The sequence below is a fragment of the Zonotrichia albicollis genome, chromosome 2 (assembly GCF_047830755.1).
Source record: "Zonotrichia albicollis isolate bZonAlb1 chromosome 2, bZonAlb1.hap1, whole genome shotgun sequence".
Taxonomy (NCBI): domain Eukaryota; kingdom Metazoa; phylum Chordata; class Aves; order Passeriformes; family Passerellidae; genus Zonotrichia; species Zonotrichia albicollis.
The window spans coordinates 29,925,455-29,944,585 of record NC_133820.1 but is presented as its reverse complement, the minus strand read 5'-3'; the positions used below and the strand labels follow the sequence as shown (position 1 = coordinate 29,944,585).

Below are 19,131 nucleotides of genomic sequence, written 5' to 3'. Positions count from 1 at the left end.
TCAGCAGGCAAACAGTGCTCACCTGCACCCAGCAGCTCCCCTGATACACACTCAGCATTAGGACGAGAAGCCTCAAGGAATTTGTTACCACGTGAGCTGGCAAAAACACAGACTAAAGGGTAACACCAGACATTGGGGAGTCCCAGTCAGCTGTGCCTTGCAGGCAGCATGGGGCAGACAGATTCCTCCCCAGTTACCCACCAGGGCAGGCTCCACTGCCCCAGCTCAGCAGAACAACCAATAAACACAAGGGTGTGTTTCCAATACTGAGAAAACCAGCACACTACTATAAAAACATAAACCTCCTCTGGCTGAGCTCCCATCATTTACTCTGGGTTTGGATCTCCTGAGCAGCTGCATTGTTAACACAAGGTGTCCTTTCTGTTTATCCACAAACCAGCACCTGCAAGACAAGCCAGCTGCTTCCCTACTCCTGCAAAACTTTTGTCCTGTTTGCCTTCAGTGCAATCCAGCTCTGATTTATAAATGGTTTACACCAGGGCAATTCCCGTATTTCTACTGGAATTGAAGGAATGTATTCAAAGACAAGGGTTTTAAGCTGCAATATGCAATGATTGCTCTGTGCACTTAACAGATATTAAAAAAACCCAAACAAAATTATGAAGGCTGTATCTTACATTGGATACTTCAAATCAATTCATGATATCCAGTCTTGCTCATGACCCAAGTCCCAGCTAGCTCTGAACCACAGTCCTTTTCAACATCTCCCCACAGGAAAAAAAAAATTCTAAAAATTCCCAAATATTAAAGTACATTTCTGAAAGTTCTTCTCTGCACATATAATTCTATTTCCAAGTATGACATACACACAACTATCAAAGCATAAAACAAATATGCCCAAAAGTGATGCAGAGAAAGGCACTGAGGTTTGTATCTATTGATAGCTCTGTGGCTGGCACATCCTTCTGTTAATGAAACATAAGCTCCATTCACATTTTGAAATTTGCTGCTCATCAAAGAGCTCCAAAACCAGGGAGAACAAAAGATGTTGAATTCTCATAGCTCTTTGTGTTGCTTGTAAATGTTTCCCAAGCCACAACTCCCCATGAAAGCTTTTGAGCCTAAAACCCAAGAGACAAATAATTATGGAGAGGAAGACTGCCAAAGCACCAAGACAGAGCAGCAATAGAAAGCAACAAACAGCTGAGAATTAAGTGGTACACAGGATGCTACCTATTTGTTATACCGAATGGTGACATCTCCACTGATGCCCACTGTCCCTACAGGGGAGGGGTGACAGGATTTGGATTGGCACAGCTATTCCTGCACCAGAGCTATCTCAAGTTCGCACCTGCCTGCAGAATAAATGATAGGAAAGGATCAGGAGACATGGATTCCTCTGTGGGTATTGTCAAGCGAAGTTTGCTTCCTTTGGGCCACAGGCTACATTGTACATGGAAGAAGCCAACTTATGAGATGGATGTGATGGGCTCTGTTTTGCCCTTTGACCACTGTGGGTGCTCACCCAGTATTCCTCCCTGCACAGGACTCTGCACCTCCACAGAGAGAAGCTGCAGGCTCAGCTGGGACCCATCACTTGACTACAACCATCTTTGATGCTCCACACAGAAACTAAACTACCTTTCCTTACATTTGCTCACACCAATGCAAACCCAGAGGCACTTGTACACAAACGGATTTTAAGGAACCAGCCAGAAGAACAGAAAGAATCTTGATTTCTATCAAACCAATGCCGCCACAAGCGTGCTTAAGCGAACCCTGGAAAATGACCTCCCAAATGTCTCACCACACACCTCACCAGACTGGAACCCCAGCGAGATGCCTCGTGCTCCATCATCTTCCACAACACGAACACTGTGGGGCCACCAAGAGATTGAATTTTTCCCAGGTGGGCTCAAGGAAGGCAGCTCCCATGGCTCTGTGCAAGCACTCAGTGGGAATGGCACAAGTTGCTGCACACAGGGGCAAGGTGCTGTGGGGCAGGCACTCGTGGGGACCAGCTGTGTGCATGTCTGGGGAAAGCAAAGGGCACACACAGCTGGGGTGCCTGTGTGGGAGGTCAAACAGAAGAGAAATCCATCAGTGGGAAGAGCAGCTGTTGTGGGGAACAAGGTAACGCAGCAGCACACAGCAGCTCCTTCAGCAAATGCTCTGCTTCAGGGGAATGTCACTGGATACAACGCTCTCCCACTTCTGAAAAGACAACAACACGTTTCTAACCAAAAACTATCAATGAAAATACAGTTATGGGAGTTATTTTGCATCTGCCTTCAACAACTGTGTGCCTCAGAGAAAAGAAAATCCTTGCTAATGAAAACATGCACCACTCACATAACGTGATACTGCAGTATGAAGAATAAAAAGAGATACCAGGAAGTGGGCTTCATTGGGTTTGGTTTCAAGAGTTTTTTCACCTTATCCTGAAGTGGACAGTGGACTTATTTTTTTGGAGTAAGGACTTTAGATATTACTAAATATTGTTCAGAAAAGTTGTGGATGCCCAATCCCTGGATGCTCCTTCCCTGGAAGTGTTCAAGATCAGGCTAGGCAGGGCTTTGAGCAAGTGAAAAGATGTCCCTGCACTAGCAGAGGGGTTGGATTAATTGATTTTTAAAGCTCAAACCAAAATATGCTATGATTAGAAGACACCTGGAGACTTCAACTGGTTTTGAAAATTCCATAAACAGTCTGAAAAAGACAGGCAATCAGGCACTGACAGTTCAGACCTCCCAGGGATGCAATTTATCATCCAGTATGTTCTTCTGAAATGTAACAATTCAAGATCTATCGGACACAGAATTAACACACAGGATGGAGGATATCCTGTATTACAGAACCACACACTTAAAAAGAGAGGATGAGGAAGAACCTGTAAATATAGTGAAAACACAAATTGTTTAGGATACACAACATTTTCTCCTCCACCCCCTCCTCAGACAAAAAGGATTACAGTAAGAAGGCAAATTAAGTACCTTTTAACAGCACAAACAGGTGCTGTGGAGATAGAGGAAGGGCAGCAGTACAAAATTTTGTACTTCACAGGTTTTATGAGAAGACAAATTGAACACTAGTTTCTTTTCTTTTAATAAAAATAAGGTTAAATATGTTTAAGAGGTGTATGATTTAAGAAAATATGGACTACACCACTTGGCAATTGAAATCCAGCCACCCTTAATGACCAAAGCTAATCAGGTTTTACTATTAATGTCAGACACTAAAGATTTCAGCTCCTAACTGAATGAAATGTATAGTTGAATAGAAAGAAAGGAGACTGATTCTCTTTCAGGACTTGGCCCCAGCTGTTTATGAGAAGAAAGCCTGGTTCAGGGAATATTTGAACCTACCTCAGACACATTTAGTGTAAAAACAAGGACCAGACCATTTCCTTGGGTGGCAATAGCCCCTGAGCTGGAACTCCTGAGGATAATGCCTACAAGAAAGGGATGGTCTGCTCTGGGATGCAGGGAGGAACTGCAGGGACACAGAAACAAGTACTGCTGATGGAGCTGGATGGGCTGGAGAAGGTGTGAAGGACAGGAGATGGCCCCACTGTGACACCTCTGGGAATTCTCAGGCCTTTAGGTGCCACAAGGCAGCAGTTCCTGCACGGAGACTTCAAAGAAACGGGACTAGAACCCACATAAAGACAGGCAAAACTTCATCCTCTGTCTGCAGACAGTGTTCTCCTCAATATTTCTTTTCCAAAAACCAACCAACCCAAACATAATATATATACCCACACTGCTCCAGCCACTTTTTTTTTCTTTTAAGTAAAAAGCAACAACTTAGAGAGTACAAAGAAGAAAAAGCGTAAAACTACGAAAACACACAGTTCCCAAGAAATGATGTTGTATCATGCTTTTCAAACTTTCAGGAACCAAAACTTTGTTTTAGTTTTTTTGTTCATTTTGTAAAATAACAGCCCCCCTCCCTACTTCTATGTGAAACACTATGTTTCAGAGAGTATGTGCCATGATGTAAGATGCCCATGGGTGGGATTTCTCACAGGAGATGCACAAAGCAATGCACTGTCATTACTGAGGACCCTCCATCCAGCCAGTGCAAACCCTATCCAGCACTGGCAATAGGGAGCCCAAGTTTCAGAAGTGCTGAGGGAGCCAAAAGCCCAAAGAACAATAATGGCTGCAGAGAGCTCTCAGCCTCCAAAAAGGAAAACAAAAAATCAGCCTGGGTAAGCCAGTCCCACACAAAAGTTTTGTGTGAGCAAGGACAACTCAAACTGTCTTAATGAGAAGCAGTCCAACACATCCCTGCCATCAGGCCAGGACGCTCAGCAACAGCGCTGGGGCTCCACACAAGGCCTGGTGAGACAATCACATCAGCCTCAGTCCACCTAATGCCAAGGCAACAGTTATGCAATGACAGAAACAAAACGCTGTATTCACGGGGGACTGGATCACCAGCTGACAAAGGCTTCTTTTTGTGACTTCTTTTTGAAGTACTTTATATGAAATTTCTGCTCCAAGTCCCCTCTCCTGACTGACCAAACCGCCATTAACTCAGGCACAGCTTGGTCATCCAACAATGCTCCTAAGCAAAGAACTCGGCAGACCTTGGGATTTTGTGTTGTTATTATCATCATTATGAGCAAAATGTTCAAGAAAAGTTTTCTTGTCTTCACTCCCCTTTTCCCAACTGCTACATTCAGGACAACACCTTCTATATGGACATAAATTATATACTTCACACACTGTTGCAGTCTCACAATGTGCAAGATTAACTTTAGTGGGTTTTTAAGATTATTACTACTGAAATAAAGATGGGCTTCTTCTTAAGATGAATCACTCAAGAAGATTTAAAACAGCATTTTGATTTCAAACTGTTAATAGCTTAATTCACTGAAGGAAAACCAATTTCATACACTTAGCAGCAAAGACATTTAAGAACAATTTTACATGGAAATCAATACTCTTCCCTTAATAAGGCAGTAAAAACATTCCTTTGTTTCTATCCTTCTTCCCTCCCTATTCCAAGATTTATTGGACATCAATCCATGCCAGTAAGAGTGTAAGTGAGGAAGAAGATAGTAAGATGTAGACAAGAGGAGAGGCTGTCCACTTTGCAGTTTCATTTAATATCAAAAGTTCACACAGGAAAACAATACTCTAAAAAATGAGTATCAGAATATGGACACAAAAAATAAAGTTTTTGATGCTGCTAATACAGCTGGTTGGTTTGTTTCAACCATCAGAGCTGCTGAGGCTACAGGAATCAGTACTTTACTGTGTATTGAAAGGGGTGTAGAAAACTTCTAAAAAGCTTAGTAAAGAGACATTAATGCTAGAGGAGTCTGATCTTCACTAAGCTTGGGAACAAACCAGTTAATAAGCATTTAGAAATTAGGGAATTAGGTGATGCGAATTAATTTAACAAAGTAGCAGCCATAGGAATTCCGTCAGCTTCCTTTAGCTTTGGCTGAGTAATTAATTTTTTTCTTCTTAATTAAAACCAGAGAGAGCGCCAGCATCAGTATGTGCACATTAACACTCGGGCACGCACTGATAGCTCTGCTTTAGCAGTTGCAGCCTCTCAGCAATAATACGCCAGTGGCAAACCAGACCAAAGACAGAGCTGTATTTTTCTATCTTTCCTTTTTCCAAACCACCTAACTTTCACTACTGCTTAATTAATTTGGATGTATTGTTGGTTGAAAGAGAGCTCGCAGAAAGCAGCCCATATACTGAAGTCCCACGCTGAAAGGATGGGAGTGCTGAAGGTGAGCGCTGGCTGCCTAGGGACCCATGTGCACTACGGACCTTTCCATTCCTAGGGCACACTCACACAGCGCTACCCTCCCCGTAAGTTTGGAAACAAAAGTTGCCACTTTCCACCCAGCGCAGCCGAGGGAACAGCGCAGCACGTTATCCCCCCAACGGCCCGCAGGATTCCCCAGCGCTCACACCTAACACCTGCATCACGCCCGGCACACGGGAGCGCTCAGCACTGCCCCTCCACTCTCCCGCCTGTGTCCCGAGGCCATTCCCCCTCCTGACCAAACTTCACAGCCCGGCAAAAGCTGACCCGCACCTCTGGGGACGGGGTCTGGCGAAGAGGGGCTGCGCCCCCCGCTCCGCCCTATGCCGAGGGGACACCGAGCCAGCCCCCAGCGCCGGGAGGCGGCACCGAGACCCGCGGAGAGCCCCGGGCACGCTCCGGCCGCCCCTGCCCCCAGAGCGCGCCCCTTCCTCGGTTTTCAGGGATGGAGCACGGGATGCAGGAGCTCCGCAGGCTACGTACAACCGCCTCCGAAACTACAGATCCCGCATTCTGCATTGTTATCATCATCATCACCCACATCAATGATTTACTTCCAGAGGAAGGGAGCGCTCTGCAGCTGGCGAGCAAGGTCCCGTTGTTCCGCCGGACAGGGTGTCCCTGCGCCCGTCCCCGCTCCCGCTCCCTGCGCGGAGTTCCTGCGGCAGCGGCGCCGAGCGAAGCGGGCGGAGGGGCGGCCGCTCCCCCTCCCCGCGCCGCCGGGGCGCTCAACAGGCGGCTCCGCTGCCGCTGCCCCCGCCGGGGCTGCCCCGCACCTGCCCCCGCGCCCACCCTCCTGCAGCCGCGGCTGCCCTGCGGTCCGGGGCGGGCTCTGCCGCAGCCGCGCTCGCTTACCCATGGCCGGCTCGCGTGGTCCGGGCGGTGCGGGGGACGCAGGGCAGGGGCTCGCTGTGCTGTGCCGGGCTGTGCCGTGCCGGGCCGGGCTGTGCCGGGCTGTGCTGGGCTGTGCTGGGCTGTGCCGGGTGAGCGGGCGGGCGGGCGCAGGGCAGCGGCCGCAGCTCTCGCAGTGGCGGGCTCGGCTGGGCTCGCCTGCGGCGGGAGCGGCGGGAGCGAGGGGCGGGAGGGGCTGAGGGGCGGGGCGGCCCCGCCTGCGCCGCTCCAGGGGCCCGGCCGGCCCGGCCGTGCGGGGCAGCGGGCACAGCGCCCCCCCGCGGCCGCCGCCCCGCCCGGGGGTCGGGCTCGGTTCCGCCCGTTCCCGTCCTCCTCGAATGTGACTTCCCCGTCCTCCTCCAGTGTGACATCCCTGTCCTCCTTCAGTGTGACATTCCCGTCCTCCTCCTGCGTGACATCCCTGTCCTCCCCCAGTGTGACTTCCCCCCTCCTCGAGGACTGCCAGGGACGAGCCGCCGCGCCGCGGGCAGGCAGGACCCCTGACCCTCTCGCCTGGGAAACCTTGGGAACCTGAGCTGCGGGCACCCTTGACCTTCAGAGGCACCTGCCCCCTAATGTTTCTCTGTGACAATGGCAAGGGCAGAGTGTGCTCAGACACAACATCATTTCAGTCATTACTGTCCGTACCCGTGCTCAGCAATGTGATCCTTATCTTCACAGCCCCTTCGGAAGCGCCTCATGCCGCTCCCAGCGTCACGCAGCACTGCGGGAGCTCCACTTGAGCGCGTTCCGGCCACGCAGCCGGGACGGTGCGCGCAGGGACTCTGCCACTCCTTGTGCACTGCGAGGAATGTGTCTTGGCTTTGGGAAAATTCAGGGAATGGGACCCTGGAAGTAACAGACCAGGTAGTTCCGGGGCATATGGGTGGCTTCTCCCTTAGGAAATTACCAGTAGCCCTTTCCCCATACCTAGAGATGCTGGAGGTAAAATAACAGTGAGGATCAAGCAGGAGTGATCCTTCACACACACTGAAGACACGTATGGAAAAGAGTGGCAAAGTCAGCTTTTTCAGTTTAGTTGTTTTCCTGAATTGGACTTTTACCATTAGAGCAATTTGATTGCTTCAGTTGCAAAGACCCGAGCTTTAGACAGAATAAATGCATCTACAGTGACTAATATCAATCAGATTGTGCTGATTTACATTAAATGGGTGCTTGGCATGCATTTCCTTTGTCTTTGCCACAATAATAATACACTAATCTTCTGTTATTTATGTGCAGTGTAAGGAAATATTTCATTTCCTCCTATGATCATTAACACATCAATCTATTCAATTATGTAACAATATTTTCCAACTCAAATTGAGATCGATTGCTTAAGAACATATTAATAATGTTCAAAAGCAAAAGAGTGACAGAAGTGTGAACACTAATTTTTAGGGAAATTAGTTCATACTTCGGAAAATCAGGCCCCTGCTCCCAAAATAGTGTGTGCACTCATTATTAAAGCTGCAATGTTAATGTGTGGTTTCTTTTCCATTAACAAAAAAAAAAAAAAAAAAACACAGTCTCCTGGGCCAAAATGATCTGAGGCTTTTGCATTGATTAATGAACATATATGTTTTTCCAGTGAGCTCAACACCATGCAAACACCATGGGATCAGGGAATAAATGCCTCTCCTCTAACAGGCAATAAGTGGATTGATGGAATAAGCCATTTTATAAAGATAAAAAAATAATAGCTAAGCTGATCACTAGCAAGCTGCTTCCAGACCCCACTGGGGATTAAAGTAGATGAGCTATGCACCTTTGAAAACTTAGATAATTATGGAAATAGCATGTGACCCTTAACTAGAGTGGCACTAAATAGTACTGAAATATGGTGGGAACAAGAGGCAAATGGTAAGAGCATCCCACTGTGTGCAGCACCATGTGCTGGTGAAGGTGTAAGTTCTTCAAGGGAAGTTGGCCAGTGCTGTCCAGGCTGGGTTAGCACACTTACTCTGAAGTATGAGGCAGATATTCCTAAAGGAGTGCAGAAGAAGTTGTCCATATCAACACATTTGCAGGGAGAGGAGGGACTCACTTTCTGCCATTCTCAGAAATGTTGGTAATTTTTTTCTCCAAAGGGTAAAGCAAAGAACAGCTGTCCAAATATTGGTTATGGCTCCACAGTCAGGGGTGATTTCCACTCACAGAGGTACCAAGTCTCTGAAAAGTGGAGAGAGAAGTTGACAGTAGTTTTGGTTCCTTAAGCAAAACTACATTGTAATATTCAATTGAGGTCAAGGAGACAGGAATACTTGAAATTTCTGTTAGGAATAGAAACTAATGGATTTAATTTCAAAACCAAGATGAATGGAGAAACAGGTATTTCCCTGTTTGGGAAAGGCTTAGGACTGGATTCTGGTCCATGCTCTTGCTCTTGTACCTAGCACACAATGTAGAGGACCAAGGATGAAGTGTGCAGCATTTCAGCAGGTCTCCCTGTTTGAATGGTTCCTTGGGTGCTATACCTGGTAGCTGTAAGGAAGTAATACAGACCTGCTGTAAATGATGCTGGAAGCCAGACTGATCCAAACAATCTCTTATCAAGGGATTATAAAATAACTGTTGCAGATTTGATCCACAAAAGAGAAAGAGAAGGTTAGAATTCTGCATTGATTAATGTCATTGTCTATGTTGGGTGCTTAAAACCTTTTCCATAGTTTAGGTGAAATCTGCAAACATTTTTTTCTATATGCACAGTTACCCTAATACTAACATCACGATACCAGGTGTTTCAAGAGACACCTTCATCCCCTGTAGCAATATGCTTGGATTGCCTCCCAACTGATTCTGGAGTAGTAAGTTCCTCTCTGGAGATGTTTTAAGGAGGCCATTTGATGTTCAGAAGGAGATTTGACTTCAGTCTCAAGATTAGTCAAGAAGAGGCAAGATGGAGGGGGTCTCACTAGCTGTAACTGAAGGCATGTCATCAGTATGAAATATCATATTTTACTGTATTTGACCATTTCCAGCAATTAGTGGTGAAACAGATTTCTAGATTAAGGGAAGGCTCATTGCACAGAATTCTTTTTTTGTGGTTTTAGTTTACCAGACTCCGTCTGTTTCTCCACTTCTCCACTGCAGAACATCCTAGCTCTACAGCAAATCCCATTTTTGTGGATGGAATGGTGTGATAGCTGCTGCTACCTGTTTGTCTCTGTTTCCCACTCCCACTCTTTCCTCAGGCTGTCTAACTAGACAGATTGCCCTAGGTAGGAAACCTTCCCAATTAAAAACTGAATCAAAGGCAGTGTGTTTCCACTTAATGTTTCAGCTTTGACTAAACATTCTGGTGCATTAAAGATAGTGGTTTAATAAAAATGTGTGCTAATGGGTTGTGTGTTTCAGTGGGTTCTCAGCTCCCACATCAGCTGTATGTGAGGCCCTATCCATGGCTTCCTCTGCTAAGAGTGAAGCTAATGGTTAATCATGATATTCCTTCCTCTGACTACTGCACAGACAGTGTTAGTGGGTAGCAGTCATGGCCACTTTCCAGAGGATTAGAGTGAGTATATGGGGTGCTACTTTGCTTTTGCAAAAATCCTGCAAATTTCCAAAACCTAATAAAATCAGCCTCCTTCTGAATGTTAACACAAATGTATTTTAGCTTTAGGGAAATCAGAAGTGATAAAAACTGGTTTTAGTTGCAGTGAGTGTTCTCTGAGGCCTTTCTCAAGGGGGGTTCAGCCATCCTCTCTGTACTGAGCTTCTGTGATTCCATGTGCAGTTGAGGCACACTGTGGTTTTTCTCTCTCATGTGATCTTCTGTTCACAGAGGCCGTGGATGTTAAAGAGAAATAAGGTGACAGCTGGATCCCTTTGTACACTTTGTGCACTTTATATGTGTGCAAAGGAGAGGTGACCGTGTGGTCACCTCTCAGCATCTCGAGGTGGATCAAGGGGAATGACTCATGCTCTCCTCTGTCTTTTGTACCTGTTATGTGAAGCTGATCCACTGTAGACTCCAACTGCTGCTACCAAAACTACTTTTTGGTGCTCACTGCAGAGAGCTGCCACTGCAAAATGCTGAACAAAATGGTTCAGATCATTGGCACTGTTTAGTCCAGGGGAAAAGAGAGAAAGGGAAAGATAAAAAATGAGAAGTAATTTGATGCAGTTTAGCCAACATGTAGGTACCCCTCCCAGAATTTTACATTCAGGTATGATAGTATAAGAAATAAATAGTATTCAAAATGAAAACTGCTTCTTATTACCAAGTAGGTCACATTTCTAACAACCATTTCTCAATATGGAAATATAAGCAGTGATTGCTTTGAAAAAGATATAATTATATATTCAACAAAATGCATTTTTTTTTCCCAATGCACCACAGTTAATTTTATCTGAAAATTAATGATTACCATTTTGGTGTTAATTATGGAGTACTAAATACATCTTCAGTGTTAAAAGATAGACTCATTTCTGTTTCATACATCCCTTGTGGAACTCACTGTGGAATTAACAATGTTGCTTTGTGAGTTTAGAAGCACAAAAAATTAGGAGATATCATTGGAAACAAAGGATTAATATATTGATTAGGATCTCTGCTTTTACTTAGGCCTACATAAGGGACCTTACCCTAAGCACAGAATTTTTCAATTACGTGCAAGGATATTCTGTGAGTGTCCCTGAGAGATCCAGGTCTGGGGGGGCACCATGTATCATGGTATAAGCTGTTTTTATTCTGGATACACACAATTGCTTCTGTGCCTCTCTCTGTCTGCATGTCACATATATAACCCACACCTGGTAGGGAACCATGTAGGAAATGACATGTGGTCTGAGAGAGCATGAGTGGTTTCAGTAAAGCATTATATGGAGCAGAAAGCTTGAGAGTGAATGAGTGCACCAACAATCTGCAAACAGATGAGTGTTATACAGAATAAACCACAAGTGGATACAACCTTTCCTTTCATGTGCAGCCCGTCTCATTTCATCCTCCTGAATGGATCTGTGAAATGTAGAAATGCTGACAACCCTTTCTCCTAGTGAGAGAGAGAAAAGTCTTACCTCCTGCTATGTGAATCACGATACAATAATCCTATGAAGGCATTCTTCCACATACCTCATTTTAAAACATTTGGGCTGAAAAATTCACTTGAGATTGATCAGAGATGATGAGTTCAGTCTAGAAATCTTGGATATAAACACTTACTGAAGTGCTTTGCTGAGTTCCTATTGTGAGGTATGATCATGTGGGCTGGAGAGGCCAGCCTAGGGTCTTTAGGGGGAACTGACTCAAATGTATGGATTATCCAACATTTTCATTAGTACCACTGGGGAGATTTGAATGTGGAATAATTTGCAAATGAAGAAACAAGAGGGAGGCAAAATACATACCCAAGGAACATTAGTATTCAACTTCAGAGCAACCTCTGTGTGAGCATATATGCACTCATTGCAATATTCTGAAAATAATTGCATACATATGTATGTTAGCCCCACCCTCCAGTGGCATCAATAGGTTTAACCTCAGTTTTCTATTGCACTGCAAATTAAGGGAAAAGACTTTATTTTGAGAGTGTTGAACACATGGCTGCCATCCAACAACTTCAGCATGGCAACTTCCCAAGAAAGCGCTCCAAGGCAGCCTAATCAGGACAGAATTCCTGGCAAAGTACGTTTTGAGACAAGGCTCTCTCTCTCTTTCCAAAGTAGAAAACTCCTTTGATGGCAGGCACAGAGAGCATTTAAGAACATTCTCAGGTGCCTTTTTTGCAAACTGAAAAATCAAACTCAAAAAACTGGAGAGGAAAATTGCAGGAGTCATTTTAACACCTTTCTTGCTTTAGTTGGGCAGCGGAGACTCAGAAACAGCCAGCTGATTTCACTTCAGTTCTCATTTTTTACTTCTGCCAATAGGTACAAGCTCGTAACTGATTACAGAAGGTTTTAATGCTGCTCTGTAAAAGTGAATGGTGCCTTAAACTGTATCACAAAGCTGAGTTAAATTCTCTCCTAAAGGGCCACTCAGCTTTATTTTTTTTACCAACACACATTCCAAAATGGTGGTTTGGGTTTTGTATTGGGATTTTCCCTCCCCACACACAGTATCTTTTATTGCTTCTGTACTGCTCTTCCTGCTTTGCACAGCCCAGTTCTGGCAAGTGGCTATACCAGAGCTGTGGTTTGTGGCAAAAATGTGATGTGTTGGAGGAAAGATGGGAAAGACTCCATTAGCCAGCAATAATGTAACATCCCTGCTGTGCCCACAGTGCCAACAGGCTGCAGAGGATGGGTGTCCTGGGCTGGGGGAGCTACAGGAGCTGGCACAGCCCTGCAGGTTTTTCACTGGGAGGTAAACATCCTTCATCAGCTCTGTGAGATGTGGTTTTGGGAGGAAGGTGTGGCTTCAGATCTGCTGACATCATGGAAATGCTTCTGACCTCCTTCTGACTTCACAGGAAGCCAAACACATTAGACCTGCCAGAAATGTGACACTCAGGAATAAAAAAGCTCAAGCCACTCTGGTCAGATGAGCGAGAGCGTCCCAGAAAGCCCAACCTGATAAATGAAACTGAGGAACTTGAAAAATAACAAGATGACATTTTGATATTAAATGTTGAGTTTGGAAGATTAATGTAACTTCTCATTCCCTAGACTAATAAACCTGGTGTTTTTTTCCTAAAAAAAAATCCAAACACCTATTCTAAACAAGAGAATTCTCCTCCTAATTTTTTGCAGATGCACAAATACATGATTAAAACATAAAAGCAGAACACACTGGTCACCTATAGGTATCCCTTCTTCAATTAGGAGAGATAAAAAAGTAAATGAAAGTGTCAAGTATCTTACATTGATAATAATTTTATCCTTTATTTATAGCATACATAAGATAGATAGGAGTGCCTGTGTTTTTAAAATAAAGAACACTTTTTAAAAACTCTTGTTATTTGATTCTTGTTCTCCTGGATATCATGTTCAGCGAATAGAAAAATAATATTCCAAGTGAGGAATATAATAAAACTTTTTATTAAAGCTATAATAAATACTGTCGTAGGTGAATCTGGATTCTTACTTTTTGTACTTCTTTTTATTTAACTAATTTCAGGCTGAACATGAGTGTTTGTAACTGCCAGATAGCCTAGAACATTAATTCTGCCATCCAATATTCCAAGGAAATAGCTTCTTTGTGTTAAAAGATGAAAGTGTGACAGACAAAATGACCCAAGGCTGTTACAGAAGCTACAGAAAGTGTCGCTTGTAGAATTATTCCCAAAAGACAACATTACTTCAAACACCCGTTGGGCTGTTAGAAGTGACACTGTTTGAAACCACCTTGGAAAGGAAGCAGAAGTGCATCCCAGGCCTTGAAGGAGTGTGTAAGGGCTCATGCATGTGAAGTATCAACAAGGTGATGCTGTGGTGAGCTCAGAGGTGTGGAGGAGGAGCCAGAGACACCGCCAGGGGTTATCAGAGCATTTCCTGCAGTTCTGCAGGAGAACAGAGGTTGAGGCACAGGTAAATTTGCCTGGCAGGCTGGCAATTAAGGCAACAAACCAAGCAGGAGCCAGGGAAAGGTGCAGAGAGGGAGGCAAAGCTCTGCAGGCAAGCCCACTGAGGGAAACAGTGATGAAGAAGTGATGAACAAAACAGGAGACAATGTCTTTCAGAAATGGGAGAAAAAAGGTCCTACTACAGCAATTTGCTCAGGCACCAGGTGCTCCTCTATCTGCAGTTTCATCTAGACACATCTCTGAGGCAACTGGATGGTTTGGCTCATGTCCTTTCTTTCCTATGACTCCCACAGGTTTTGAACCCTACTGTTATAGACTTTCAGGTTGAAAAATTCCAGTGGTTAAGTTTGAAATCTGTAGTCATTAGAATAATGGGAGATCCCTAGAGAGAGCCAACACTGCTATGCAGAAAATTTATTAGCAGCAGGAACAGAGGCCTGTATCAGCACTTTACTGGTGGATAAATCAGTGGGTTTGCTAATGATGTTTCGGTTCTCTTGATTGAATTGGATTTGTAAGAGAAATGCAGCTGCAGACTGAATTGCTTTATATGACAAGAGAATAATGAATAGCCAATCCTGAATACCCAGGGTTTCTGTATATATGGGATAATTCAGCTTCCGTTCTTGTTATTATTTTATATGCAAATGAAATTATCAATGCCTTTATATAATAACTTCCTGGATCACATTTATTCTAGAGCTTTTGCCTGTTTGTGTGCAAGAGAAATTTCTTTCTCTCATTTTACCCAGGGTTTAATACTAAATCCAGCTCCTGCTGGAGCCTGGGGGAGTTTTATTGTGTTAGAGATTTGACCCATCCAGAGGGCATTGAAAGTGAACAGAAAATATTGAAACTGCCTGTGGTTATGAGGGTGCTATTATTTATTTGGAGATAGGGCCCATTACCTTATGCTATTATCTGCAAGTTACATGTACTGGGTTTTGCATATTTGATGTTTACTTAACATGCACATCAGGTTCTTTTAACAATAGTGTTTCAGAGATGGTCTGGCTAAGTGCCCTCATCAGCCTCTTGCTAGGTTGTTCTCTGGGGTTCCAGCCAGTCAGTCTTTATGTGTTTGAAGCTCTAAATAGGCTGCTGCTCCCACTCTGAAGGATCACGCAAACTGAACCAGTGCCTGCTGGAAAAGGAAAAAACGGGATGCCAGCTGGCCAAGAGGGCTGAAAAGAGAGAAAAAAGAGATAAAATCATTCTTACACTGAGAAACTGCCTTAGCAATGTCCTCATCTGCTGGGTGGTAATTGATCACAGTTGCCTGGTTGGTCTTCCAAATGGCTGAGCTCCCAAGTTACAGTTACTCCTTGCCCTTGGAGGTGCAGTTGACTGAGATGTACTGTTAAGACACATAAATTTAACAGATGGATTGTGCAGGCCAGACACTGTATCCAGCAATTGTTTCTCCCACTAGGGGAAAGTCTTACAAAAGCCTTTCCCTGGTGCTCAACAGGATTGTGGTGGTTCATTGCACTGCAACTTTAGAAAGGTTTTGGGTGATTGGCTGCAGTGGAGAGAAACAAACTGGCAGTGACACAATTCCCACCATTTGCACAACAGTGAGGAGATTTTCTTTTAGGTAGGAAAAGAGGAGAGAAAATTCTTCCCTTACCCACTGACAGGCCAGGGGCAATGCTGTGGGAAGGGTCTTGGTACTTTCTGCTTTCACCATTTATGGTGCCAGGGGCATTGATCAGAAAATCTGGTCATCTCCATTAGTCCTTCTCATGTGCTCTGCCAGCAACTGAGTGTCCAGGCAACAGGTTTTGCCCTCCTTGTGCGAGGCAGACAAGAGTGCAGGGGCTGAGAGAGCATCATCAGCCTGCAGAACAGTGCGTGCTGGGGTGGAGAGACAGAGTCAGGAAGGAGTCTTTGTAAAAAAGAACATGAAGGAGCAAGAAGAGAGGTGTGCTGAAAAGAACTAAAGAAATGAGAAGCCCAGGAAACTGCTCAGCTGGATTCTTGGAGATATAAAGTGTCATGGATGTGGCCAGAAAAATGCATCACAGTGCATATTCATTTAATTCCAGGTAGCTTCATGGGGGTGGCAGTGGTGGGAGAGGCAGTGTAGGTGTTTTTCCTACATTCAGCATACATTCAGATGTTATTTCAGGCCTTGGAAGTGAAGCTGCTAAGCCACTCAACATTTTAAAGGTTGCTCAGCTAAGAATTATATTAGAAAACACCTCAGATTTTAATACTGGAAACCAGGAAATCAAAATAACTTTGGAAAATCAAGAAACACAACACAGTTTTTGGACATATTTTCTTTACAATTATTATAATAATTTTGGGCACCCTACTAGAATGAAAAGAATCTGCATTGTACTTGAAAATCTGCAGAATGTTTTTAGCATTGTAAGGGTTTTACATAAATTCTAACTTCAAAAGCCTGTCATGAAGGAAGTTTAACTAGCAAAACAAAATTGTTTAATTACTGTCTTTTAGTGAGGTATTTAAAAATTTCCAACAATATAAGCAGTTGGTATGTTTTATTCCAGTAGGACATCCTATCTTCTTGGATTGAGGTGAACAATTCTGTCATGCTGATGGGACTATTGCACTGCAGGCTATGCATGGAATGACAGTTTCAAAAAGCACAAATCACCAGTGCTGCTAATTATTATCAATGTATTTACCACAAAAAGCTTTAGTTCTAACCATGCCAGAGAAACAGATTTCATTTTGTTAGACCTGAAAATGCAAGTAACACAGCTAGGCTAAAAGAGCTATTGAAGGGAAGAGACAGTAAGGCAGCTCTTTTTCTGCTTTTAAACAAGATTTAACTGCTGTTGACAGAGAAAGTACAGGACATCTTTCTAAAGCAGGTCTGCATAGGAAAACACACTCACGAAGGGCAAATAACTAATCTTGTTAACAAGTTCTCTATAAATTACTTTCCACTCTGGAGATACATTTATGCTCTCACAATGGAGCTGTAGGTGACCTGAAGAGGGATCTGCTCAACACAAAAAGCAAAGGAGGAAAAATTTTGTCTGCCATTTTCTCTATTTTCTGTGGTGACAGAGAAGAGCAGTTCTGGAGTAAGGATTTTCTATAGCACAGCTGTTCTTTCTGATGTGTCCCTGAAAGAATTCACCATCTGGCACTGATGATATCACAGCCTGTTGCTATGGGACCATCATGTCATCACACATATCCCACACTAAGCATCCTTCCAGAGCAAAACAGCACAGCTGGCACATCTGAGTCCAGCAGGCACCAGAAAAAGGTGACAAGGACCACAGGGCCAGAATATAATGATAAAAACAGCTGGTAAGAGCATGCTCAGTTATGGGGCTTCTCTGAAGGGGAAGGACTTCCAGTGTGCCCCTAACACCCAGGGCAGTGACATTAAAACAGGACAGCAAAACAGCTGTGGCACTGCTGACACAACTCTGTTGCAGAGCAATATCAATGAAAATGTCATGCTTTGCTCAACAAATATTTTCTTGTCTCTACTGCAGTGTGGTCTGGCACTACTGGAAATCCTACATTCATCAACATATATAGAGAAAAATTGATAAAAAGTAGTGAATATTACTACCTTCCCATTACACAGTCTATTATTCATTTGACTGCTATTGGTTTAAAGTACATTTCAGATTTATATTCTGCAGTCACGTAAGAATTATTCTGTTTGGAGAAACTGACATAACTTGTGTTTCAAGTGCATTGCAGCAGAACTGGCTGAGGTTTTATCTCAACCTCACCACTTTTCAGGAAAGGACAGCAGAAGGGGAGCCTTCAGCTATTACTCAGCCACTTCATGGAATATGCTACAGACCAGAAGCGTGGCTTTTGATGAGTTATTGTTTAAGTAAAAACATACTTCAAGCATTTATTTCTCTGAAGTCCCTGCCTTCAGTCCACATAGAAGATATTATAGGATCTTAATTCTAAAAAAAGCCTAATATACATAATCTGTAACCATATTTACACTTTTTGCAGCTCTCTGACAAGGACAACTTAAATTTCCTGGTATTTTATTACACTTTGCAAGTGAGAAGCAGGCCTTGCAGCTTGAACAAGCAGATGTGGAGGTGACAGGAAATGGAATTTCCTAATTAGTTTTTGAAATGTATGAGATGATGTCATTGCTGGAGGTGGCAGAAACCAGACATGATGACTGAGATCTTTTCCTGTCCAATGCAAAGGATGGGAGTAACACAGCTATATGAGTATCAAACTTGCATAAATACAATGCAGAGACTTTTTCATGCTGGCTGCTTGTACAAGCCTAGACCAAAAGAGTTTACTGAATCTCATGCACAATCTCAAATAACAAGTAAATGGGATTATATTAAACAGCTTAGCACTAGGTGTCTTCCAACTTGACTCCTTTTGACCTCAATAACAGTAAACTTTGGTGGAGCTGAATCACCAGACAGGAGGGGTTGCTGTAACAAGAAAATGCATGAGATGGCTGAAAGCTGAACCTCAGGACTGGGATTTCAATCTTCATCTTCAGTAGAAGCATGTGGAAAGATTCTAAACATCCCTATAAACAGATCAGAAATCTCGTTATCTTCCTGTGCCAACACCTGTCCAGCTGTCTAGGGGACACGAATAAAACACTACTAACACTATTTTTTTAGCCCTCCCCAGCTATCAGTCAGGTCCAGATTATGGACATCCAAAGACAGTGGAGTAATTTAATTTTAAAAGCTCCTCATAGACTTGTGCCTCACTTCTTACTGAAAGGCACATAGACTTGTGCCTTACTTCTTACTTTTATTTAAAACAAACTCTTAAGGAGTACCACTTGTAACTCTATTTAGAAGAAATCCCCACCAATTCTTTCCTCTTTTCTCATTCCTTCCTCCCCACAAATTATGTCTTTGGGATGGCTGAAAACAAGTCACGGGGATAGCAGTTATGTGTATTTTGGTTTTTCAAAAGGCTTTGCAGGCAAAAGATCTCAATGTAGTTTAGGGAACCAGCTGTGGTATTGGGACCATTAGGCTGAAAAGTATTTTCTTTTCAAAAACTATGTGTG

General features: G+C 43.8%; 2 protein-coding genes across 3 annotated transcripts in view; both read right to left on the bottom strand.

The window, feature by feature from the left end:
* Positions 1-6,842, bottom strand: part of GPM6B (glycoprotein M6B) — a 106,627-nt gene extending 99,785 nt beyond the window's left edge. For both annotated transcript variants that reach the window (XM_074534683.1, XM_074534684.1), the window contains exon 1: positions 6,613-6,842. In XM_074534683.1, coding sequence (XP_074390784.1) covers positions 6,613-6,616 — 4 coding nt within the window. In that variant the 5' untranslated portion in view covers positions 6,617-6,842. The remainder of the gene's footprint in view (positions 1-6,612) is intronic.
* Positions 6,843-14,280: 7,438 nt separating this feature from the next.
* Positions 14,281-19,131, bottom strand: part of GEMIN8 (gem nuclear organelle associated protein 8) — a 38,204-nt gene continuing 33,353 nt past the window's right edge. Inside the window, 2 exon segments of the mRNA XM_005491788.4 lie at positions 14,281-15,240; positions 15,243-15,298. Of these exon segments, the coding sequence (XP_005491845.2) occupies positions 15,188-15,240; positions 15,243-15,298 (109 nt within the window). The 3' untranslated portion in view covers positions 14,281-15,187.